General features: G+C 43.4%; 1 protein-coding gene across 2 annotated transcripts in view; it reads right to left on the reverse strand.

Moving 5' to 3' along the window:
• Nucleotides 1-3,077: 3,077 nt before the first annotated feature.
• Nucleotides 3,078-25,936, reverse strand: part of CNGA3 (cyclic nucleotide gated channel subunit alpha 3) — a 124,355-nt gene continuing 101,496 nt past the window's right edge. For both annotated transcript variants that reach the window (XM_077296862.1, XM_077296861.1), the window contains 3 exons: nucleotides 25,608-25,715; nucleotides 25,423-25,529; nucleotides 3,078-7,500 (listed from right to left, as the gene is read on the reverse strand). In XM_077296862.1, coding sequence (XP_077152977.1) covers nucleotides 6,080-7,500; nucleotides 25,423-25,529; nucleotides 25,608-25,715 — 1,636 coding nt within the window. In that variant the 3' untranslated portion in view covers nucleotides 3,078-6,079. The remainder of the gene's footprint in view (nucleotides 7,501-25,422; nucleotides 25,530-25,607; nucleotides 25,716-25,936) is intronic.

Raw genomic sequence — 25,936 nt, forward strand, 5'->3', positions numbered from 1 at the left:
CACCTCTCCTCTTCATGTTTTCTTCTGGGCATTCCACCTCTCTTTCATGAAGGCGGTCCAGGCAGTGAGGGAGGGTGGTCTCCATTTCCAAGTCTAGTCTGGAATTTTGCTTGGTCCGGGATTCTGTTCTCCGGAAGTAATGCTTCCGCAGCCCACTTGGCTAAGATCATAACTGGTGATCCTGAACTTCTGCACCACCTGGCTTGCTGTGGCTCTATCTTCCATAGGCCCTGACTTAGTCAGGCCTGAACCTCCAACTCGCGTAACCTGAAAGCTGAATGTTTGTACCTCTCTAGGAGGTTTAGTTGGTCCAGTTTTCTTGGAGATTTTGGCAGCTCCAGACTCTGCCAGAGACTCCTCAGGGGTTATTTTCTTCTCACAGGAGTCCTGAACTCTTAGCATCTGCAGGAATCCTTTGAAAACCTCTTCAGCTCCCCCCTGATGGGCCTCTCTCAGAGCTCTTAGCCTAAAGACCTCCTGGTCCCGCTCTAGTATATCTTCATACAGGTGAGGAAGCACTAGTGCTGCTACATACTAGCCCCTTCTAGTCTCACATTTTACAATTTCCACAACCTTGACTGGGTATAAGCTGTGAAGATGGGATGGCAAGTACTTGCGTTTGACCACCTCGCGGCTCACAACTCATGCCCCATCCGTTCCTCTTTCGAGAACCCAAATCTTTTCCAGATGTCGAACTTGATGCATTCTCAGGTTTGGGCCTCCTCTATTTCCTCACCGGACACTGTTGGACCCCCCTAGCCACCTCTTCACATACTGATCAATCCATTTTCTGTGGGCCAGCAGATCCATCTCTGGCAGGTGTATTTTCAACTGGAACTGGGTCCAGCCACATCGAGATATGCACGCCCCTCTCCTCCACGAGTGTCATTTTCATGCCAGTAGCCCCTAGAGAATTCTCCCTCAGCCGAGGGAGACTCTTCCTCCAGCATTCTGCTCCAGTGAGTTGCTCATCCCAGTCGCTCTGGCACTCTACAGATAATATGTGTCATGGTCCCGGTGTGCTGCTGTGTGTAGGGTGCATCACAATTACTTCTGGCCTGCCCAGATTGCAATACCTTCTGCCTCATGTAGCCGGAATCCATATTTCCATGTAGCTTAACAAGGTGAGGGCGCCCAAAGGCAGCGACATCTATCTCGAGGTTACCAAGGCCAGTAGACAGAATCTCACAGAAGGGTATTTTTGCAAAACAATGGGGAGACAAAGAGCGCAATAGGGTCTTATCCACGTTACACAGAGAATACACTCACCGGCCACTTTATTAGGTACACCTGTCCAACTTCTTGTTAACACTTAATTTCTAATCAGCCAATCACATGGCGGCAACTCAGTGCATTTAGGCATGTAGACATGGTCAAGACAATCTCCTGCAGTTCAAACCGAGCATCAGTATGGGGAAGAAAGGTGATTTGAGTGCCTTTGAACGTGGCATGGTTGTTGGTGCCAGAAGGGCTGGTCTGAGTATTTCAGAAACTGCTGATCTACTGGGATTTTCACGCACAACCATCTCTAGGGTTTACAGAGAATGGTCCGAAAAAGAAAAAAAATCCAGTGAGCGGCAGTTCTGTGGGCGGAAATGCCTTGTTGATGCCAGAGGTCAGAGGAGAATGGGCAGACTGGTTCGAGCTGATAGAAAGGCAACAGTGACTCAAATCACCACCCGTTACAACCAAGGTAGGCCTAAGAGCATCTCTGAACGCACAGTGCGTCGAACTTTGAGGCAGATGGGCTACAGCAGCAGAAGACCACACCGGGTACCACTCCTTTCAGCTAAGAACAGGAAACTGAGGCTACAATTTGTACAAGCTCATCGAAATTGGACAGTAGAAGATTGGAAAAACGTTGCTTGGTCTGATGAGTCTCGATTTCTGCTGCGACATTCGGATGGTAGGGTCAGAATTTGGCGTAAACAACATGAAAGCATGGATCCATCCTGCCTTGTATGGAGCATCTTTGGGATGTGCAGCCGACAAATCTGCGGCAACTGTGTGATGCCATCATGTCAATATGGACCAAAATCTCTGAGGAATGCTTCCAGCACCTTGTTGAATCTATGCCACGAAGAATTGAGGCAGTTCTGAAGGCAAAAGGGGGTCCAACCCGTTACTAGCATGGTGTACCTAATAAAGTGGCCGGTGAGTGTATACACCAAATTTGCTCACCTGGTTAGGATGAGATTAGAGCATATAGATAGCGGCTGCTGCAGATCCACAGGTCTTCACCGACCAGAGAAAATAATGTCTTCAAAGGGAGATTTGTAGTTAAAATTCTGCGCTGCCGCTAAGATGAATTTCAGGAGAGTATAGTTGATTCACAGTGGTTTTATTCAACGCGTTTCAGGGGTCTCATGCCCCCTTCATCAGGAAATACCGCCAGGTATTTCCTGATGAAGAGGGCATGAGACCCCTGAAGCGCGTTGAATAAAACCACTGTGAATCAACTATACTCTCCTGAAATTCATCTTAGCGGCAGCGTAGAAGGGTATTTTTGGCATGCCACTGCCCCGAGTATAAGGCCCACGTTGTCCCTAGCAGCCTATTACGTGAGACTACTGCAGAGATTTTACACTACTGTCCTGCACTGCCTTGTCACTTCCTGAACTTGGCACTAACTTTCAGTTCCCCCTCCCCAGACTGGGTCGGCCATTACAGATTACCCTGCCTAGGTTAGACTGCAGCCCTAGTTGTTGTTACCCTCGACAACAAGCATGAACATAAATACATTTAACCCCTTAGAGTGTCAGGGAGCAAACCACCAGCTCCACCACTTCTACACATGTGTGCTTAGATTTATGACATTCACATAGATGTCCCCCCCTCCATACCAATGGCTAAATTCTAGTTTCCAGACAGGAAATAGCAAAATCACAACAGAAGACTAGATGGTGCACAAAGATGAGCTTACAGGAGCAGGGTAGGTAATGGGAGTACATTAGAAAACTGATATTTAGAAAGAGTAAAGACATATAAAAGGAAGTGAAATAGTAGTGGAAAACCTCTTTAAGGCTAAGCCTTTAGAGCTAAGCAAGATTTATAAGATGTAAACATGGCATACAGTATTTACTTATATTACCATAGAAAATTAGAAAGAAAAAATTCCCATATTCAATCGCACTTTATTACTAAATAACGGTTGGTTAAACAGTCCTATCCTAGAGAAATCTAAATGCAACCCGAGGGCATAATATTTTACAAAATATGGTACATTAATTATTTTTTACCAAAGGCATTTTAATAATGATTTGAGTATATATACTTGTGTAAAAGCCCTTTAATATTTTAGTATTGTTCTAAATGAATATACATAAATATACATATGTTATTATATTTGGAAAAACAGCACACAAATCAGTTAATGGACGCAGGTCGTCATATCGGACCACAATGCACGGACTAGCCGGTGATTCTCCCGATCCAAGCGTGACACCTTCATATATTTCTATGCAGCTGTCACATTTGGATTGGTAGAGCCCCGACCAGTCCAAGTAATGCAGCCCGTTGTCGGTCCGAATTATACAGCCCGATGTCGGTCAGAATTATACAGCTGTCTGACTGCTCCCGTAGTCATATGGTAGCTTCTTGAAATACAGCATCTCATCTCATGAACTTTGAAGAACATTCAATGAATTACATTATAATTATTATATATGACATCTGACCAAATTGCCAAATTATTAACTGCTTAAGGATGCAGCCAATTTTTTTTTACAGTTTTTTTCATTTTTCCTCTCCATTTTAAAAGAGCCATAACATTTGTGTTTTTCCATCAACATAGACATATGAGGGCTTCTTTTTTTGCAGGACGAGTTATACTTGTGCATGACACCATTCAGTTTACTATATAATGTACAAGTAAAATGGAAAATAAATTGTGATGTTTATTTATCTAAAAAAATGTTGAAATTCCGCCATTGTCTTTTCAGTTTAATTTTTATGTAGCTAATTATGAATTAATGATTACAGTTCAACACGATTCTTCAGGCTAGTACAATAGCATGGGGAATTAATTTTTTACTATTTTAGTTGCTTAAAAAAATTCTGAACTTTGTAAAAAAGTATTTTGTTTTGGTTGCAATTTTCTGAGACCCACAACTTTTCTATTTTTTGTCAATGAAGACATAGAATTTTGAATACTATTATTTTTGGATGCATACCATGTTTTGATTTGCTTTTGCAGCAACAAAAACAAATATCAATTTTTTTTTTAAGCTTTATGGATTGGACTTATATGGAATCGGTAATACTATACAGTATGTGTAAAACTTTAAAAATTTTTACATTTCTTTATATTTTTAAAGGGTATGATTCAAATTGCACTATTTACTACAATGAATAATAAAAGTCATCATCTTCTATGAAGTCCAGAACGTGGCTGGACTTCATAGGAGAACCATAATAGCAGATATCAGGGCATTCAGCAGATGTGGCCTGGAGATTTTAGCACTCAAGTTTACAGTTACTTAGGCTCTTTTAACACTTGTATTAGGTGTTTTCTGACAGATTTCTCCAATTGTTTGATGGTCAGAATAGTGTAATATGCTGCTGTATTCTATTCAATAAAAATATACAGCATATAGAAAGAACACAGCGATTGAAAGAAAAATACTAATGATTCACAATATATAATGGATCGTATGTATCATAATAGATCCATCATAATTAGCATGAACCCTGTAAAACCACAAACCATCACGCCATTATGAACTGACAATAGGTAGGATAATTGGTTTACATACCAATTTTTTCTTTTCAAAGCAGTCTTTGGTGTATAGTGTTTAGTAGAGCAATGAGTAAATACTAAAAATGCCACCATTGAGTACTTTAAAGGAAATCTGTCACCTTGATTTTTCTACGTAATCTGAGAGCAGCATGATGTATGGGCTGAGATCCTGATCTGTGTGATATTTCACTTACTGGTCTGCATGCTGTTATTTTGCTACAATCAGGGTATGTTTCCATTTGGTGTATTTGCTGCTGATTAGACTTTGCGTGCAGCCGCAGCGTTCAATCCGCAGCGGCCAGATGTTGCAGCATAGTGGATGGGATTTTATGAAATCCCATATCCACTATGCGTACAGAGACGCAGGTGGCAGACCTCCGTATACGCACATGTGGCGTGTCTTTATATCTCGCAGCATGTCTATTTATCTTGCAGAGATGCAGAGTCCCCACAAGATAAATAGCACCATTCTACGTATAGGATGCGGTGATTCTGCATGATTCAATGAACACATGCGGAATCACCGCGCGTACAAAAGCCGGCAGCACTTTGGATGGGGTGGGTGTCCGCTGCGTCCAAAGTGCTCGGAATACACCACGTGGAAACATACCCTGTTTTCTCTGCTGCAGCTTTAGCAGTTCTCTGAATACTGAGCCCTGGAAAACCTCGCTGACACTACTGATTGACAGCTTTCTGTGTACAATGTACATTGGCAGAAAGCTACTAATCAATGGTGTGAACATGGTTGCACAGAGCTGTTGACTAGAAGGCAAGAGACGCCTAGTGATAATCTCTGGCTGATAAAACCCTGATTTTATTGAAACAATAACACACAGCCTAGTAAGTGACACATAACAGGAATCTGACTCTCAGCCAGTATATCATGCTGCTCTTTGATTACATAGCTAAAACCTGATTGTAGATTCCCTTTAATACCCATGCCATTTTAATGGCTTCCTTTAAAAGGTATGTGTTCATAGCTGAGTAAAATAGCAATTATATGTGACAAATATTCCTGAAATATTACCATATGAGTGTACCAAGACCAATATCAATTTATTAAAAATTTTAAAACGTAACGGTGTCTGTGATTATTCAGTCCTACAACAAATGCCATTGGAACAGTACTGATAAATCTGTACATCATGTTATTGTCTAAAGAAGTCTCAAAGCTCTTGTTTTACAAAAATATCTTATTGAAGAAAATATGTAAAAAATGTTTTTACCCTGTATAAGCTGAAAAATGACTAAGCTTGCCAAAATAAGAAATTCTATGCAGTTCAAATATAAATAATGTATAAAACAATGTCCACTTGACAAATAAAAGCTCAATACATCAGTTTATTTATCTTTGTCTGCTTCCTTGCCAGGTTCTGCTACACTGTCTGCTCCTTCAGATACGTTGTCAGTGCCTAAATCCTTAACTTGCATCGACTTTTCAACTTTAGTGATTCTTTGCTTCAGTTTTAGTTGTGTGGAGTTGTAATCAGCTAGTAATCTGGCAAACCTTGTCTGTAAACTGTCTAAAGAAGTTTCCAGCTTGTCTACTTTTTCTTGTATATCCTTTGGATCAGCCCCAGCCTTTGCGGCCTCCTCGTCAATAAGTCCATCTTTCATTAAGATCTGTTTCCCTTTTTCTTCAAGTACTGTCTTAGCCTCTGGGTACTCTGTGAGCGCCTCCATTAAATCATCCTTGGATAAACAGAACAAATCAGAATAACCAATACTTCGAATATTAGCTGTCCTTCTGTTCCCCGATTTGCTTCCTTTTATGTTGAGTATGCTGATTTCTCCAAAATAACTTCCATCACTTAGGACTACAAACTGTGTTATGCCATCATCTGCCACAACAGCAAGCTTACCTTCCTTAATAATATACATTTCCCGACCAATGTCTCCTTTTCGACAAATATAATCACCAGGGCTGAACACTTGAGGCCTTAGCTTAAGGACTAACTCCACCAGTAATCCAGCCTCACAGTCTTGAAAGATTCTAACTTTCTTTAAAGTGTCCAAGTGGACGTTGATTGCAATCTCTGCTTTCAGCTTGTCTGGTAGATTTTTTAGGACTTCTTTTTCATCCATTGTTTTTTTATTTGTCCATAGATAGTCAAACCATTTTATAACCCTGGCTTCTAGATCCTTTGATACATTACGAAACTGCATATATTGCTTTATAGAGTCAATCTTGGACTGAAATTCTGCTCTTGATGCGTTCATATTTGAAATCATAGATCCCACATTACCAACAATGGTGGCAAATATCAGAACACCAATTAAGAAGTCAAACACCACAAAGATGTATTCTATATCCTTGACTGGAGGAGGTGTCTCCCCAATAGTGGTAAGAGTGAGCGTTGACCAGTAGAGACTGTAAATGTATTTTCGTGAAAGGCGGCCATATTCTGGATGAGAGATATTAGGGTAGACCCATGTGTCATTTCCAAACCCAATGGCTTTAGAAATTGCAAAGTAAATGCATGCATTCCAGTGTATGATGATTAAAATGTAAAGAACAAGGATTCCAATACGGAACATATTCGGGTAATTGGTTCTAGTTTCTGTGCGATCGAAGAACTCAAACATCCTAGCAAAACGTAACAGACGGTTGAAGCGTAGTTCTGGATAAATAAAACCCACTTTAAAGTAGGCCAAGTCAGTTGGCAAAAGTGATAACATGTCATATTTAAACTGCATAGTCTTTGTGTAAAATTCTTTTAACTTCTTAGTATCTTTCACTAGTAATCCTTGTTCAAGGAAACCTGAAAAACATAAGTTTATGTATCGTAACATATTTGTGCTACATTTTATGCACTAGGGACATTGTCAACTACTATTTGCACAATAAAGAAATCTAATTCCGTCTTTCAGTGTTCAAGAGAAATCAGTCTGTCATATACTTTGAATTCTGTAAAAAAAGGTGTTTTTGTTGGTTAAATTTTCCATTAAAAAGAATTCCATGGGAAACAAAATTCTGGAAGATTATGGGAGATTTTGCTAAATGAAATTCTCACTGCACAATTAGTAATAATCCCAAAAAGAAGGAAGAATTGGAGGCATTTAAAGAGACCAGGATGGATGAACACAATTTAAACACTTTCTAAGATGAAAAAAGAAATGTACCGTATATACTCGAGTATAAGCCGACCCGAGTATAAGCCGACCCCCCTAATTTTGCCACAAAAAACTGGGAAAACTTATTGACTCGAGTATAAGCCTAGGGTGGAAAATGCAGCAGCTACCGGTGAATTTCAAAAATAAAAATAGATGCACCATACCGTTCATTATGGCCCCATAGCTGTGCCATATACTGCTCTGCACAGTTCATTATTGCCCCATAGCTGTGCCATATAGTGCTCTGCACCGTTCATTATTGCCCCATAGCTGTGCCATATAGTGCTCTGCACCGTTCATAATTGCCCCATAGCTGTGCCATATAGTGCTCTGCACCATTCATTATTGCCCCATAGCTGTACAATAGAAAGCTGTGCCATATAGTGCTCTGCACCGTTCATTATTGCCCCATAGCTGTGCCATATAGTGCTCTGCACCATTCATAATTGCCCCATAGCTGTGCCATATAGTGCTCTGCACCGTTCCTTATTGCCCCATAGCTGTGCCATATAGTGCTCTGCACCGTTCCTTATTGCCCCATAGCTGTGCCATATAGTGCTCTGCACCGTTCATTATTGCCCCATAGCTGTGCCATATAGTGCTCTGCACCGTTCCTTATTGCCCCATAGCTGTGCCATATAGTGCTCTGCACCGTTCATTATTGCCCCATAGATGTACCATATAGTGCTCTGCACCGTTCATTATTGCCACATAGCTGTGCCATATAGTGCTCTGCACCGCTCCTTATTGCCCCATAGCTGTGCCATATAGTGCTCTGCACCGCTCCTTATTGCCCCATAGCTGTGCCATATAGTGCTCTGCACCGCTCCTTATTGCCCCATAGCTGTGCCATATAGTGCTCTGCACCGCTCCTTATTGCCCCATAGCTGTGCCATATAGTGCTCTGCACCGTTCATTATTGCCCCATAGCTGTGCCATATAGTGCTCTGCACCGTTCATTATTGCCCCATAGCTGTGCCATATAGTACTCTGCACCGCTCCTTATTGCCCCATAGCTGTGCCATATAGTGCTCTGCACCGTTCATTATTGCCCCATAGCTGTGCCATATAGTGCTCTGCACCGCTCCTTATTGCCCCATAGCTGTGCCATATAGTGCTCTGCACCGTTCATTATTGCCCCATAGCTGTGCCATATAGTGCTCTGCACCGCTCCTTATTGCCCCATAGCTGTGCCATATAGTGCTCTGCACCGTTCATTATTGCCCCATAGCTGTGCCATAGAAAGCTGTGCTGCTGCTGCAATAAAAATAATTAAACACATACTCACCTCTCTTGCTTGCAGCTCCTCAGCGTCCCGTCCCGGCGTCTCTCTGCACTGACTGATCAGGCAGAGGGCGGCGCGCACACTATATACGTCATCGCGCCCTCTGACCTGCACAGTCAGTGCGGAGAGAGAGACGCCGGGAAGACAGAGCTGCGCGCGGTGTGTGGAACGCGGACAGGTGAATATGACATACTTACCTGCTCCCGGCGTCCCGCGCCTTCCCCCGGACAGCTGGTCTTCGGTGCCGCAGCCTCTTCCTCTATCAGCGGTCACCGGCACCGCTGATTAGAGAAATGAATAGGCGGCTCCGCCCCTATGGGAGTGGAGTCCATATTCATTTCTCTAATGAGCGGTCCCACGTGACCGCTGAACAGGGGAAGAGCTGCGGCACCCGAAGACCGTGGGACGGGCAGGGGGAGCGCTAGGAGCGCCGGAAGCAGGTAAGTATGCCTCAGCGCCCTCTCCCCCTCACCCGCCGACCCTGCCGCTGACCGTGACTCAAGTATAAGCCGAGAGGGGCACTTTCAGCCCAAAAATTTGGGCTGAAAATCTCGGCTTATACTCGAGTATATACGGTATATCAAATGGAAAGAGGGGGGCATATCTAAAGACAAATATAATGCTGTGTCTGCAGGGAATGCAGGGCAAGAGTTAGAAGAGCAAAAGCCAGTATTGAACTGAGGCTTGCCAGGGAGACCAAGAAGAATAAAAAAGGATTGGGGGGGTATGTTAAAAGCAAAGGAAAAGCCAAAGATGCTATAGGAGTATACAGGATGAAAAGGGTGATGTGCTCAAAAATTATGTTGAGAAGGCCGAACTTTTAAATTCCTTACTTTGTGTTCTCTGTGAAAGCAATTGTAACATCAACTGATCTTCACAGTGCTATTGAAGCAAGAAAATAATCCACACTATAAACAGAGACATGGTGAGAGAAAACTTAGCTAATTTAAATGAATTTAAATCTCCTGGTTCAGATGAATTACATCCTAGAGGATATAAAGTGTTAGCAGAGGACATTGCAGAACCAACAGTGTGATGCAGCAGCAAAAAAAAGCAAACTCAGTTCTGGGATGTTTTAAGAGAAGCATAGAGTCTAGATCACGTGAAGTAATTATCCCCCTCCACTCCTCCTTGGTCAGGCCTCATTTAGAATGCTGTGTCCAGTTCATTTTAAAAAATACATAGAAAAATTGGAGCAAGCTTACAGAAGAGCAACCAGGATGGTGAGCAAACTGCAAACTATGTCTTACGAGAAACGGTTAAAAGGGAATGTTTAGCTTGCAAAAAAGAAGGCGAAAAGGAGACTTAATAGCTGTCTACAAATATCTGAAAGGAATGTCACGGTGTAGAAGGATCATCCTTATTCTCATTTGCACATGGAAACACGAGAAGCAATGGATTGAAACTGAAAGAGAGAAAATTCAGATTAGATATTAGAAAAAGTTTTTTGATAGTGAGAGTGATCAATGAGTGGAGAAGGCTGCCATGAGAGGTAGTGAGTTCTCCTTCAATGAAAATCTTCAAACAGATGCTGAACAGACGTCTGTCTAAGATGGTTTAGTGAATCCTGCATTGAGCAGGGAGTTGGACATGATGACACTGGAGGGTCCCGTCTAGCTAACATTCTATGATTCTACGATTCTATGCATTTTTGCCCTGTATATACTATATATATATATATATATATATATATATATATATATATATATATATATATATATATATATATATATATATATATTGTATATACACAGTGGGTATGGAAAGTATTCAGGCCCCTTTAAATTTTTTCATTTTTTTCTCATTAATGTACACTCTGCACTCCATCTTGACTGAAGAAAACAGGCATGTAGTAATTTGTGCAAATTTATTAAAAAAAAACTGAAATATCACATGATCATAAGTATTCAGACTCTTTGCTCAGTATTGAGTAGAAGCAACCTTTTGAGTTAGTACAGCCATGAGTCTTCTTGGGAATGATGCAACAAGTTTTTCACACCTGGATTTGGGGATCCTCTGCCATTCTCTCTAACAGATCCTCTCTAGTTCCGTCAGGTTGGATGGTGAACGTTGGTGGACAGCCATTTTCAGGTCTCTCCAGAGATGCTCAATTGGGTTTAGGTCAGGGCCCTGGCTGGGCCAGTCAAGAATAGTCACAGGGTTGTTCTGAAGCAACTCCTTTGTTATTTTTAGCTGTGTGCTTAGTGCCATTGTCTTGTTGGAAGGTAAACCTTCGGCCAAGTCTGAAGTCCAGAGCACTCTGGAAGAGGTTTTCATCCAGGATATCTCTGAGTTTGGCCGCATTCATGTTTCCTTCAATGATCAGTCATCCTGTCTCTGCAGCTGAAAAACACCCCCATAGCATGATGCTGCCACCCCCATGTTTCACAGTTGGGATTGTATTGGGCAGGAGATGAGCAGTGCCTGGTTTTCTCCACACATACCGATTTGAATTATCGCCAAAAAGGTCTATCTTCGTCTCATCAGACCAGGGAATCTTATTTCTCATAGTCTCGGGAGTCCTTCATGTGTTTTTTAGCAAACTCTTATGTGGCTTTCATATGTCTTGCACTGAGGAGAGACTTTCGTTGGGCCATTCTGCCATAAAGGCCTGACTGATGGAGGACTGCAGTGATAGTTGACTTTGTGGAACTTCCTCCCATCTCCCTACTGCATCTTTGGAGCTTAGCCACAGTGATCTTGGGGTTCTTCGTTACTTCTCTCTCCAAGGCTCTTCTCCCACGATTGCTCAGTTTGGCTGGATGGCCAGGTCTAGGAAGAATTCTGGTAGTCCCAAACTTCTTCCATTTAAGGACTATGGAGGCCACTGTGCTCTCAGGAACCTTGAGTACTGCAGAAATTCTGTTGTAACCTTGGCCAGTACTGTGCCTCGCCACAATTCTGTCTCTGAGCTCCTTGGCCAGTTCCTTTGACCTAATGATTCTCATTTGGTCTGGCATGCACTGTGAACTTATATAGACAGGTGTGTGCCTTTCCAAATCAAGTTCTATCAGTTTAATAACACAGCTAGACTCCAATGAAGGAGTAGAACCATCTCAAGGAGGATCACAAGGAAATGGACAGCATGTGACTTAAATATGAGTGTTTGAGCAAAGGGTCTGAATACTTATGACCATGTGATATTTCAGTTTTTCTTTTTTGATAAATTTGCAAAAATGTCTACAGTACAGACCAAAAGTTTGGACACACCTTCTCATTTAAAGATTTTTCTGTATTTTCATGACTATGAAAATTGTACATTCACACTAAAGGCATCAAAACTATGAATTAACACATGTGTAATTATATACTTAAAAAAGTGTGAAACAACTGAAAATATGTCTTATATTCTAGGTTCTTCAAAGTAGCCACCTTTTTCTTTGATGACTGCTTTGCACACTCTTGGCATTCTCTTGATGAGCTTCAAAAGGTAGTCACCGAGAATGGTCTTCCAACAATATTGAAGGAGTTCCCAGAGATGCTTAGCACTTGTTGGCCCTTTTGCCTTCACTCTGCGGTCCAGCTCACCCCAAACCATCTCGATTGGGTTCAGGTCTGGTGACTGTGGAGGCCAGGTCATCTGGCGTAGCACCCCATCACTCTCCTTCTTGGTCAAATAGCCCTTACACAGCCTGGAGGTGTGTTTGGGGTCATTGTCCTGTAGAAAAATAAATGATGGTCCAACTAAATGCAAACTGGATGGAATAGAATGCCGCTGCAAGATGCTGTGGTAGCCATGCTGGTTCAGTATGCCTTCAATTTTGATTAAATCCCCAACAGTGTCACCGGCGAAGCACCCCCACACCATCACACCTCCTCCTCCATGCTTCACGGTGGGAACCAGGCATGTAGAGTCCATCTGTTCACCTTTTCTGTGTCAACACGGTGGCTGGAACCAAAGATCTCAAATTTGGACTCATCAGACCAAAGCACAGATATTTCCACTCATCTAATGTCCATTCCTTGTGTTCTTTAGCCCATACAAGTCTCTTCTGCTTGTTGCCTGTCCTTAGTAGTGGTTTCCTAGCAGCTATTTTACCATGAAGGCCTGCTGCACAAAGTCTCCTCTTAACAGTTGTTGTAGAGATGTGTCTGCTGCTAGAACTCTGTGTGGCATTGACCTGGTCTCTAATCTGAGCTGCTGTTAACCTGCGATTTCTGAGGCTGGTGATTCGGATAAACTTATCCACAGAAGCAGAGGTGACTCTTGGTCTTCCTTTCCTGGGGCGGTCCTCATGTGAGCCAGTTTATTTGCTTGATGGTTTTTGCCACTGCACTTGGGGACACATTCAAAGTTTTCTCAATTTTTCAGACTGACTGACCTTCATTTCTTAAAGTAATGATGGATTGGCCACTCGTTTTTCTTTACTTAGCTGCTTTTTTTCTTGCCATAATACAAATTCTAACAGTCTATTCAGTGGGACTATCAGCTGTGTATCCACCAGACTTCTGCACAACACAACTGATGGTCCCAACCCCATTTATAAGGTAAGAAATCCCACTTATTAAACCTGACAGGGCACACCTGTGAAGTGAAAACCATTCCAAGTGACTACCTCTTGAAGCTCATCAAGAGAATGCCAAGAGTGTGCAAAGCAGTCATCAAAGCAGAAGGTGGCTACTTTGAAGAACCTAGAATATAAGACATAATATCAGTTGTTTCACACCTTTTTGTTAAGTATATAATTCCACATGTGTTAATTCATAGTTTTGATGCCTTCAGTGTGAATGTACAATTTTCATAGTCATGAAAATACAGAAAAATCTTTAAATGAGAAGGTGTGTCCAAACTTTTGTTCTGTACTGTATATTTGTTTTTTTTTCAGTCAAGATGAGGTAGAGAGTGAACATTAATGAGAAAAAAAATTAAACTGTTTTGAATTTACCAAATGGGTGCAATGGAACAAAGAGTGAAAAATTTAAAAGAGTCTGAATACTTTCTGTACCCACTGTATATACTGTATTTTTTGGATTATAAGACTCACTTTTCCCCAAAATTTGGGGTGAAAATGGGGGTGCGTCTCATAATGCGGATATGCCTTACCGGTACCGTTGCCGCAGGCCGCAGGCTGGGATGAGGGGGTGTCCAGTGCTGTTGCTTGTGTCCAGTGCTGCGGAGTGCCCAGTGGTGCTGCGAGGGTGTCCGGCGGTGCTGTGGGGGTGTCTGCTGCTGCTGCCGGTGTCTCTGGTGCTGTGGGGGGCTCTGATGACTTTTTGTGAAAGATCTCATCTCCCAGCTGAGATCTCACCTTCTGAGATCTTGGTGCCAAGATCTCCATCTGCGCATGCACTGCCCACCGGCAGCCATTTTCCCAGAGTCCACCCCACAGGAAACCATGGAACTGTGGGAGTCTCTGGTTTTTCACAAAATGTTGGCAGAGCCCCTCACAGCAGCACTGGAGACAGTGGCAGCAGCACCAGAGACAGCCGCAGCAGCACCGGACACCCCAACAGCAGCGGACACCAGCAGCATAACTGGACACCCGAAGAGGTGCGACGCACATCAGAACACTCCCTTATCCCAGCCTGTGGCCTGCACCATCACCCCTCTCCTGCCTCCTCCAGCAGCGACCCTGTGACCCTGCTTCACCGCAGCTACCACCCCCAGTAAACAATAAAACACATGGATTAAAAGAAGCACCACCATTTAAAAAGAAAAATCTTATTTTTCTCCTTAAAATTTGGGTTGCGTCTTATAATCCGGAACTTTTTATAATCCGAAAAATATGGTATATAATTGACTCCTCTAAAGATAGAGACTTTTTTTGCTTCTTAGTAGTACTTGAAAGTAGTTACCTACGCACTTGATACTAGTTACCTACCTACTATTGCAAACATTCCATATAACATTGTTACTTTTCATTTCAAAATATGTATGAAAAAATATACAGTAAAGAATATGGAAAAAAAAGGAGAAAAAAAAAAAAAAAGAAGAGCGAAGGGGAGGTGAATCTGTATATCCGTGAGCATACCAGTGAGTGGCAGATTAAACAAATGGGTACTATGTCTCGTGATATGTCATTTGCATTAAACGTCTCTCTAAAGCGATGTGTTTTCACTGAGCTAGTCTATCAAGTGCGTAGGTAACTAGCATTAAGTGTGTAGGTAATTAGTTTCAAATGCTTCTAGGAAGCAGAAAAAAGTCTCTCTTTATCCTGTAAGGTGGCTGCAGGACACATGGTGGATGGGAGATCACAGGTGAGCTCTGTGATAGAAACCTAGAGTAGTGCTCTAGTACACATAGTACTAATGGAGTTAATTGGTCATAACATGGTCAGGTCTTATTGTGAGTAGCTGAAGAGTTAGGGGGGTGAGGTGACTGTTAGGAGTCGAGTTCCCACCGCTGCACAGGGGGAATCTCGAGCCATGTCTGCTGCAGTCGCCCATTCTGCTTCAGCCACAGTGAAGCCTGCTCAGCGGTGAAGTTGGCCCCAGCGTCTCGCTCAGCCTTATACTGTGCAAAGGGTTACTGCTGCCTTTCCAGGTTCTGCTTTTGTAGCCAGCACTGGTCAGCGGTGTGCAGGCTTTTCTGGGACTAAGTCCTGCTTTTCACACAATGAGCATGCCCACGGGAGGACCTCTTATTGGAGGTCGGGGGTCACAATCTCAGGCCCTGTAGTAGCTCCTATTGGACCACTTGGAAGGTCCTTGTCTGCTACAGCTATAAAAGGTTCGCATGGCCGCACGGCCATGCGCTAGTATCAAACCAAAGTCTATGAGCTCAGCGCAAGTGTGGTCATGTCTGGATGTGGTTAGGGTTTGGCTGAAATAAGCCTCTAGAATACCGGCACCTCCGGTGAGGAGTTTGTATGTGTGTATTCAGGGCTTTAGCTGAAATAAGACGCTAGAATACCGACACCTCCGGTGAGGAGTTGTTTGCCTGTTTCTCTGACTGAATGACCACAGTTTTGCTCTGTTTGGTAGCTGTGTACCTCTGTGAGGTTAACAGGGCACAGCATATTGTTTCTAGCGAGTCTGTGGAGTTAACAGAGTTCGCTTATACCGCCATATAGCGCCGCCATTTGCCAGCAGCAGGTTCCTCTCCTGCACGGTGGACCCCGGGTTACGAACGCACCTATTAATACATATATATACTCGGTGCATCCCACCAACCCTAACATAATACTAGCGCTAGGGTCTGGCTAGTAAATGGCGGACAAACAGCAATCCTTGCGGTACATCCAGCAGCTGGAGGGTAGGTTGGCGGCTCTCGAGCGCACAACCTCAGCTGTGGATGTTACCGCAGTTGCTGTTCAGGCTGCTAGCGTGGCTGCAGCAACTTTGTCCACGGCCACCCCTGTTCTGACTCTATCTCGCCTCCCGCTGCCAGAAAAATTTTCTGGTGATAGTAAATCTTGTAGGGGTTTCGTGAGCCAGTGCTCTCTACACCTCGAGCTCCTGGCCACACGTTTCCCCACAGAGCGGGCAAAGGTGGGATTTATTGTGTCTCTCCAGTCGGACAGGGCATTGGAGTGGGCTATGCCGCTGTGGAAGCGTGGCGATCATGTGGTGCAGAGTGCTCCGCTGTTCCTGAGCACTCTGAAACAGGTCTTTTTAGGGCATCGAGTCACCCATGATACAGCGCTCCAACTTTTGGCATTGACTCAGGGCTTGTCCTTGGTCAGCCATTTTGCCATCCACTTTCGCACCCTAGCATTTGAGCTGGAGTGGTCGGATAAAGCCCTTATCCCTATATTTTGGAGGGGGCTGGCTGACCACGTGAAAGACGCTCTGGCCTCAAGGGAGATTCCCGCCACACTGGAGGAGTTAATAGCTGTGTCTACCCGTATTGACCTCCGTTTTCATGAGCGGAGGTTAGAGCGGGCCCACTGTAGGCAGAGGTTTCGGCTGGCTCCCACCTTTGCCAAACCTTTGGAATCTCCGGTCCTGATCCCTGAGTCACATGAGGCCATGGAAGTGTCACGAGCGGGATCTAAATCCCGGACCACTCCTGCACTCAAGGTCGGCCATATTTGCCAGCAGTCAGGACATCTTGCCACCAGATGTTCACAGTGGTCAAGGAAACATCAACGTCTAGTGGTAGCAGGTGGAGGTACACTAGACACGGCGATGTTTGCCTCCAAATTGTCCTTTAAGGCGACAATTGCAATAGGCTCATTCACTCACTCGGTAGAGCTCTGCGTGGATTCTGGGGTGGAGGGAAATTTTATGTCTTCTGCCTTCGCCCAACGTCACACAATACCCCTGGTAATGCTAGCTCAACCAGTAACTGTACGAGTGGTGAATGGGTCGACACTGCCCTCACAGGTAACACACCAGACCATCCCTTTCACTCTGTCCTTCTCGCAATCTCATCAGGAGATTATATCTCTGCTCATCATTCCTGAGGGAACTGATGAGGTCCTGTTAGGGATGCCTTGGCTACGGTATCACTCTCCTCATATCGAGTGGTCCACAGGCAGAATTTTAGGATGGGGTGAATCTTGTGTGGGTAGATGTCAGAGGGAGAGTGTTCAGGTTGCTACAACTGAGGTACCCGCAGATCTATCCTCTCTCCCCAAGCAATATTGGCCCTATGCGGACATGTTCTCCAAAAGGGCTGCGGAGCCTCCCCGGGGTCGAGTCTACCCGTTATCTTTCAAGAGGATTCATTAGGCAGTCAGTGTCACCTGCAGGGGCTGGTTTCTTCTTCGTACAGAATAAAAGTGGAGAACTGCTTCCATGCATAGACTACAGGGGTCTTAACGACATCACCATTAAGAATAAGTACCCACTACCCCTGATATCTGAGCTTTTTGATAGGCTACAGGGAGCAAGGGTATTTACTAAATTAGATCTGCGGGGTGCTTGCAACCTGATTCTCATCTGTGAGTGGGACGAATTGAAGACGGCTTTTAACACCAGGGATGGGCACTATGAATATCTGGTGATGCCCTTCGGGCTCTGTAATGCCCCAGCTGTTTTCCAAGACTTTGAAAATGACATCTTCCGGGATATGCTTTCCACCTCGGTCGTGTGGCATGGTGGCAGCTCAGATTCCAAGGTCAGCTGATGATTTCTCTGTCCATAAGCCTTGCAGAAAATTACCCCCAGTGATGACAGAGGCTTTTTTAACCATTTTGAAAGGCTCTCTGATAGGAAGAAACTCCTGCCAGAGCAGTAGGCAGACGTCTTGGCACCATACTTAACGGGAGAGCCACAAAAGGCCTACTATGATTTAGCCTTACAGGACGCCAAAGAATATGCAAAATAGAACATGGAAATGTTGGCACGCTTGTGGGTAACAATGACTGCCAGGGCACAATGGGTCCTCTACTGGGCATGTCGCTGTGACAAACCCCCTCGCTCCCAAATGTTTGATCTGCTGTAACTTGTTCAAAAATGGTTGCAGCCGAAGTACTCTATCCTGACGCAGATGGTGGCATGAGTTGTAATGGTCCGGATCATGCACTCCCTTCCAAGGCCGATGCAAACTTGTGTTGCTCAGGGAGATCCCCAGAACACAGATGACTTGGTCAAAAGGTATCATGGGTCGAGGGTTCCTTGGGAAGGCAACCCACTCCATACTGAGGTTTCCATCAGGGGGTGAATGCTCAAAAGGAGGTGTCCCATTGGAGAATGTAATTTGCTAGAAATGTCACCACCCAGGTCATATAGCGGCTACCCACTGTCATCTCACCACAGAGCAAATGGACTGTAGAATGGGAAGCCAGAGTCAATTCTATGCATATCCAACCTGCAATGTGGACTGTGGGCGTCCGCTGCATTCACAAGAATGCTAATTGCTATCCAGTTGCCAGAGTGGTCATTGAGATAGCCCTAGGTACTAAATCTCATAAGGTTGGCATGGTCCAGGTTTTATTGCATAAAATTTTTATAGGCCTGGAGTTTGTGTTGTTTTGTGACTTGTGGGGGAGGGGAAAAGGCCTTGACTGCTCAGATAAGAGATGGGTTGTCCCTAGAGAAGTCTCACCACACCCAGAGTCTGACAGGTTTCCCTTCTGTGTGGTGGGAGATGAGGAGGTATTATCCATTGAGGCCATCATTCCTGAGAGGAGGAGAGAAAATTTGGGGTCAATAAAACTTATGCTTAAGAAGGTCATAGGAAAGGACGGTCAAGACTGGGACTGTCTCCTTGCATGTCTATTATTCTTTATCTGGGAGGTTCCACAACTTTTACCGGATTCTCTCTGAATTCCTGCATGGCCAACAGCCAACATCCGCAAGATCTCCTTGATATACCAAAGGAAACCTGGGAAGCTGGGGTCACGCTCCACTGGAGCATCATTGAGCATGTCACCCAGATGCAGGAGAGGGTTGCAAAGGTAATGGTCATTGTAAAGAAACCTCCTCCGGGCCCTATAGGCTCAATCCTTGGTCTATAACCGGTCAGCCAGGGTGAGGCAGTTCAGCGCTGGAGATTGAGTCCTTGTGCTTAATTCCATGATAGAGAGTAAGTTTTTGGCCAAATGGCAAGGTCCCTATGAGGTGGTAGAAAAGCTTGGTGAAGTGAACTACAAGGTTCATCAACCGGGAAGATGTAAGTTGTACCAGGTATACCACATTAATCTTATTAAGCCATGCCATGACAGGGACATCGTTGAAACTCCCTGTATGATGGTCAAGCCAGTAGGGGATATTGAAGATGTCACTATAGCTGAGACGCTGTAGAAGGCCCAAAAACAGCAGTGTCTGGAATTGCTGTAGCAAAACCGGACCTGTTCTTAGATTTGCCAGGGTGTACAGATACAGTGCCTACAAGTAGTATTCAACCCCCTGCAGATTTAGCAGGTTTAATAAGATGCAAATAAGTTAGAGCCTTCAAACTTCAAACAAGAGCAGGATTTATTAATAGATGCATAAATCTTACAAACTAAAAAGTTTTGTTGCTCAGTTAAATTTTTATAAATTTTAAACATAAAAGTGTGGGTCAATTATTATTCAACCCCTAGGTTTAATATTTTGTGGAATAACCTTTGTTTGCAATTACAGCTAATAATCGTCTTTTATAAGACCTGATCAGGCCGGCACAGGTCTCTGGAGTTATCTTGGCCCACTCCTCCATGCAGATCTTCTCCAAGTTATCTAGGTTCTTTGGGTGTCTCATGTGGACTTTAATCTTGAGCTCCTTCCACAAGTTTTCAATTGGGTTAAGGTCAGGAGACTGACTAGGCCATTGCAACACCTTGATTTTTTGCCTCTTGAACCAGGCCTTGGTTTTCTTGGCTGTGTGCTTTGGGTCGTTGTCTTGTTGGAAGATGAAATGACGACCCATCTTAAGATCCTTGATGGAGGAGCGGAGGTTCTTGGCCAAAATCTCCAGGTAGGCCGTGCTATCCATCTTCCCATGGATGCGGACCAGATGGCCAGGCCCCTTGGCTGAGAAACAGCCCCACAGCATGATGCTGCCACCACCATGCTTGACTGTAGGGATGGTATTCTTGGGGTCGTATGCAGTGCCATCCAGTCTCCAAACGTCACGTGTGTGGTTGGCACCAAAGATCTCGATCTTGGTCTCATCAGACCAGAGAACCTTGAACCAGTCAGTTTCAGAGTCCTCCAAGTGATCATGAGCAAACTGTAGACGAGCCTTGACATGACGCTTTGAAAGTAAAGGTACCTTACGGGCTCGTCTGGAACGGAGACCATTGCGGTGGAGTACGTTACTTATGGTATTGACTGAAACCAATGTCCCCACTGCCATGAGATCTTCCCGGAGCTCCTTCCTTGTTGTCCTTGGGTTAGCCTTGACTCTTCGGACAAGCCTGGCCTCGGCACGGGAGGAAACTTTCAAAGGCTGTCCAGGCCGTGGAAGGCTAACAGTAGTTCCATAAGCCTTCCACTTCCGGATGATGCTCCCAACAGTGGAGACAGGTAGGCCCAACTCCTTGGAAAGGGTTTTATACCCCCTGCCAGCCTTGTGACCCTCCACGATCTTGTCTCTGATGGCCTTGGAATGCTCCTTTGTCTTTCCCATGTTGACCATGTATGAGTGCTGTTCACAAGTTTGGGGAGGGTCTTAAATAGTCAGAAAAGGCTGGAAAAAGAGATAATTAATCCAAACATGTGAAGCTCATTGTTCTTTGTGCCTGAACTACTTTTTAATACTTTAGGGGAACCAAACAGAATTCTGGTGGGTTGAGGGGTTGAATAATAAATGACCCCCTTTTCACAATTTAAAAAAAAAAATAAACAAAGAAATAACATTCTTTTTTGCTGCAGTGCATTTCACACTTCCAGGCTGATCTACAGTCCAAATGTCACAATGCCAAGTTAATTCCAAATGTGTAAAGCTGCTAAATCTGCAGGGGGTTGAATACTACTGTACTTGTAGGCACTGTATCATAGAACATGAGGTTCTAATGGAACCCTATGTGCAGGTGAATTTAAAGTCCTACCGAATTCTCAAAGCCTGCTGAGAGCTGATCTCCAAGGAAGTGAAGCGCATGTTGAATCTTGGAGTAATTGAGAAATCTAAGAGCAGGTGATCTAGCCCGATTGTCCTTGTTCCAAAACCCGATGGAGAATGGAGATTCTGTAATGATTATCGGAAACTGAACAAAGTCTCCAAGTTCAACGCATATCCAATGCCGCTTGTCAAGGAACTGATTGAGAGACTTGGACTGGCAAGATACATAACCTCTTTGGATCTAACAAAGGGATATTGACAAAGATGGCTTTCTCAATGCCCGATAGATACTTCCAGTATGTCCGGATGCTTCCAATTGAAAAATGCTTGTGTTACCCGCTGGTTTCTAAACCTGAAGGATTTCCACTTCCATGTGGAACATAGAGCCGGGAAGTTACATAGTAATGCTGATGCTCTCTCAAGAATTCCATGTCAAGTGGTAGAAGATTTAGTTCTAGATAAATGGCGTGCACTCTGTTGACTGTTGGACAGGTGCAGGCTGAACCCGGAAGTAATCCGGTCAAAGTCATACAATTAAAGAAACAGCCACACTCAAAATGTGGATTTTCAAATGCATAACATGAACCAGATTTATTCAAGTCACCACAGTGTTATTAAACAGGCATCGCTCTCATTTCTGCAGCTCCTTCTGGGACCCCTGTCCCCCTTCGTGCCATACCGGACCCCTCCATTTATTACCTATAGCCCATACTGGGAGCTCTTACATTTTTCTACTGCCGCTTCTTTTTTTCTAATTTTACCTCTACTAAAGTGTGGTTTGATAAAGACCCATTACGGGGTCGAAACGTTACCTACCTTTACACTTTAAGAACACTGTGGTGACTTGAATAAACCTGGTTCATGTTATGCATTTGAAAATCCACATTTTGAGTGCGGCTGTTTCTTTAATTGTATAACCCCACAGCTTTAGGCAGAGGGGTAGTGGACATGTGATATGTATCAAAGAGGAGCATGTCCTCAGTTATATAAACCGGGAGTAATGCTCTAGTATACATAGTACTAAGAAGGGTTAATCGGCCATATTAGGGCCAGGTCTTATTGTAAGCAGCTGAAGAGTTAGGGCTAGATGGAGGTAACAATATCTTACCCCTAGATGTGGTTCATATGGTAAAATGGGACCTGTTCATCTCACATATGGTACTGTGTATGGAGGTGTGTAGACCTCCTGGATTGTGTGGGTTTGCTAAAAGACTAAGAGACTGGACTCTAAGCCAAACAGGCGAACCCACACTGTTGCATGGAATTTTTACTTTATGATTTACTTTATGATTCCCTTTGTTCCAAACAAGGGCTATATTTAATTTTTCCTGTGATGTGGTTTATGAGAAATGAAATAAACCAGCCAGACTTTTAAATATAAAAGGTTCCTGTGATACCTCACATCGATCCCTAGTGAGTATCATTGCAACGATCTTTAGAGGAGTCAGTTATATATATTTTAGTGTTCATTTTTTAAAATGATGTATTGATTAGTAACACATATATTATAACAGACACCTCCAAAGATAAAGAGAGATTTTTTCTGCTTTTTGTAGCACTTGAAACTAGTTAACTAAGCATTTGTTAGGGTACTGTCTCACAGTGGCACTTTTGTCGCTACGACGGTACGATCCGTGACGTTCCAGCGATATCCATACGATATCGCTGTGTCTGACACGCAGCAGCGATCAGGGACCCTGCTGAGAATGGTACGTCGTAGCAGATCGTTTGGAACTTTCTTTCGTCGCTGGATCTCCCGCTGTCATCGCTGGATCGGTGTGTGTGACACCGATCCAACGATGTGTTCGCTTGTAACCAGGGTAAACATCGGGTTACTAAGCGCAGGGCCACGCTTAGTAACCCGATGTTTACCCTGGTTACCATCGTAAAAGTTAAAAAAAAAAAAACGTACATACTCACATTCCGGTGTCCGTCAGGTCCCTTGCAGTCTGCTTCCCGCTCTGACTGACTGCCGGCCGGAAAGTAAGAGCAGAGCACAGCGGTGACGTCACCGCTGTGATCTGCTTTCACTTTACGGCGGCACTCAGTCAGAGCGGGAAGCAGACTGCAAGGGACCTGACGGACACCGGAATGTGAGTATGTAAGTTTTTTTTTCTTTTACTTTTACGATGGTAACCAGGGTAAACATCGGGTTACTAAGCGCGGCCCTGCGCTTAGTAACCCGATGTTTACCCTGGTTACCCGGGGCCTTCGGCATCGTTGGTCGCTGGAGAGCTGTCTGTGTGACAGCTCCCCAGCGATCACACAACGACTTTCCAACGATCACGGCCAGGTCGTATCGCTGGTCGTGATCGTTGGAAAGTTGCAGAGTGCGACAGTACCCTTAGACTAACTCAGCGATAACACATATTTAGAGGGACATTTAATGCAAATAACACATCACGAGATGTGGAAGGTTCAAATCCATTTATTTCATCTGCCACTAACTGGTATACACATGGACATACAGATTCACCCCTCCTTCTCGCTTCGTTTTTTTCTCCTTATTTTTTTCCATATTCTTTATATTTATTCATATATATGTTTTAATTATTGCAATGAAATGAAAAGTAATAATGTTATATGGAATGTTTTTAATATATGTTGATGCAGAAAGATAGCACATGTGATCTATTTCCCCAATCTTTTTTGTTTGGCGCCCTTATTCAATTCTTTTATGCATTTAACTGCATGTAGGTAACCTTGCCCCTTTACATGTCATTGTTCTGAGGAAGGAGTTGTTATTGACTTTGAAATGCGTTGACAGTAAACCACTTTACATTTTTAATTACTTTGTCCTCGGATCTTGGAATTAGCAGCGCATTGGAAATCCACTATTCCTGTTTGCACATTACAACTTTGATCAACTGTGGATGTTGCAGCAGCTGCCAGTTACGCCATAATACACACAACCCTATAAGGTGAGCAGGCCACCCTTATCTTTTACCTTTTTACACTTGGATAAGATCTTATTGCGCTTTTGTACATTTTTTACAGATGAAATATTGGAAACAAAGCTGTAGATGTCAGAGAAGATTAGGAGGTTCAGAAAAGAAAGAAAAAAGGACGACTGATGTATGGGCTTTTCTGAAGTCAAGATTCCATTATTAATTTATGAATTAAAGTGAACCTGTCAGCAGGATTTTGATCAGTAAACCAGTCAGGTCAGTGCCGTAACACTGACTAAAATGATATAACTGGGTTGATGAAATCCATCTTGTGGTTGTTGTTTAATCATTATTTATAATTTTCAGTTAATGAGATGCTCGCACTTTGGGGTGGCCTGTGGGGGGGTCTTCATGTGGTGCTCTGATTACATATGCATCTTTATGGGCTTATGAGATTGGATTATTTTACAAACTGCATAGAATATTGTGTGGGAAAAAAAAGAAAAAATTAACATTCATCACGCAGGTGACCGCGCCTGCACTGTAATATGATACAATGATTAATATGCATATATTAATTTATGATTTAGTCATATAGTATTGTGGGGAGAAAAAAATAATTATCTTCATTAAAATGGCACCGGCGGCGGCACCTGCACAGTAGCATCTATCGCCAAACCACATAAATCCCCCCCACAGACCGCCCCAAAGCACCAGAATATCATTAACTGAAAATCGCAAATACAGATTAAACAACAACCACAAGACGGATTTCATCAACCAAGGTATTACTTTAATCAGTATAACAGCGCCAACCTGACAGTGTGTGTAGTTTACTGAGCACAATCCTGCTGATAGGTTCGCTTTAAACACCTACATACCGACACTTTGCAAAATAAGCTTTAAAGTGCCCCCTTTACAAAATCTCTTAACTATATAAAAAATTATTAAAGTGGAATGGTATATGTCATTGCAGTTGAAGTGTTGATAACCAATCATTGGCAGTGCTAGTCCTAGAATAACTCACCAGTTCTGAATCTTACTAGCATGTCCATGAGGTATACAACATCTGCACTGTAATCCAGGACAATCCACAGGATAATGTTATTTTTCTGTAATTCATCAAAACAGGCTCTATAAACACAGAAAAAAAGTACCAGTTGTCAGTATGACTGAAGCCAATGCGAAACACATGACATCTGCTATACTTACCTGCAAACAAGAAAGCACCAGTTATACATCACAGGTACAAAGATGATTGATAGCCATCTGTAGTAGAAGTTACTGGCTGGATCAACTACGAAGACTTCTTTTTTCTTTCTATAATTAAATAATGCAAGTATTAGAAGTACATTAGAGAACAAGAAATGCTACAAGAAGTAGCAAAGAGTCATCGACCGTCAGTAAACTGTTTTATCTTTCTGTACAGTGGGTATGGAAAGTATTCAGACCCCTTTAATTTTTTCACTCTTTGTTTCATTGCAGCCATTTGGTAAATTCAAAAAAGTTCATTTTTTTCTCATTAATGTTCACTCTCCACC

The sequence above is a fragment of the Ranitomeya variabilis genome, chromosome 3 (assembly GCF_051348905.1).
Source record: "Ranitomeya variabilis isolate aRanVar5 chromosome 3, aRanVar5.hap1, whole genome shotgun sequence".
In the NCBI taxonomy this organism is placed as follows: Eukaryota; Metazoa; Chordata; class Amphibia; order Anura; family Dendrobatidae; genus Ranitomeya; species Ranitomeya variabilis.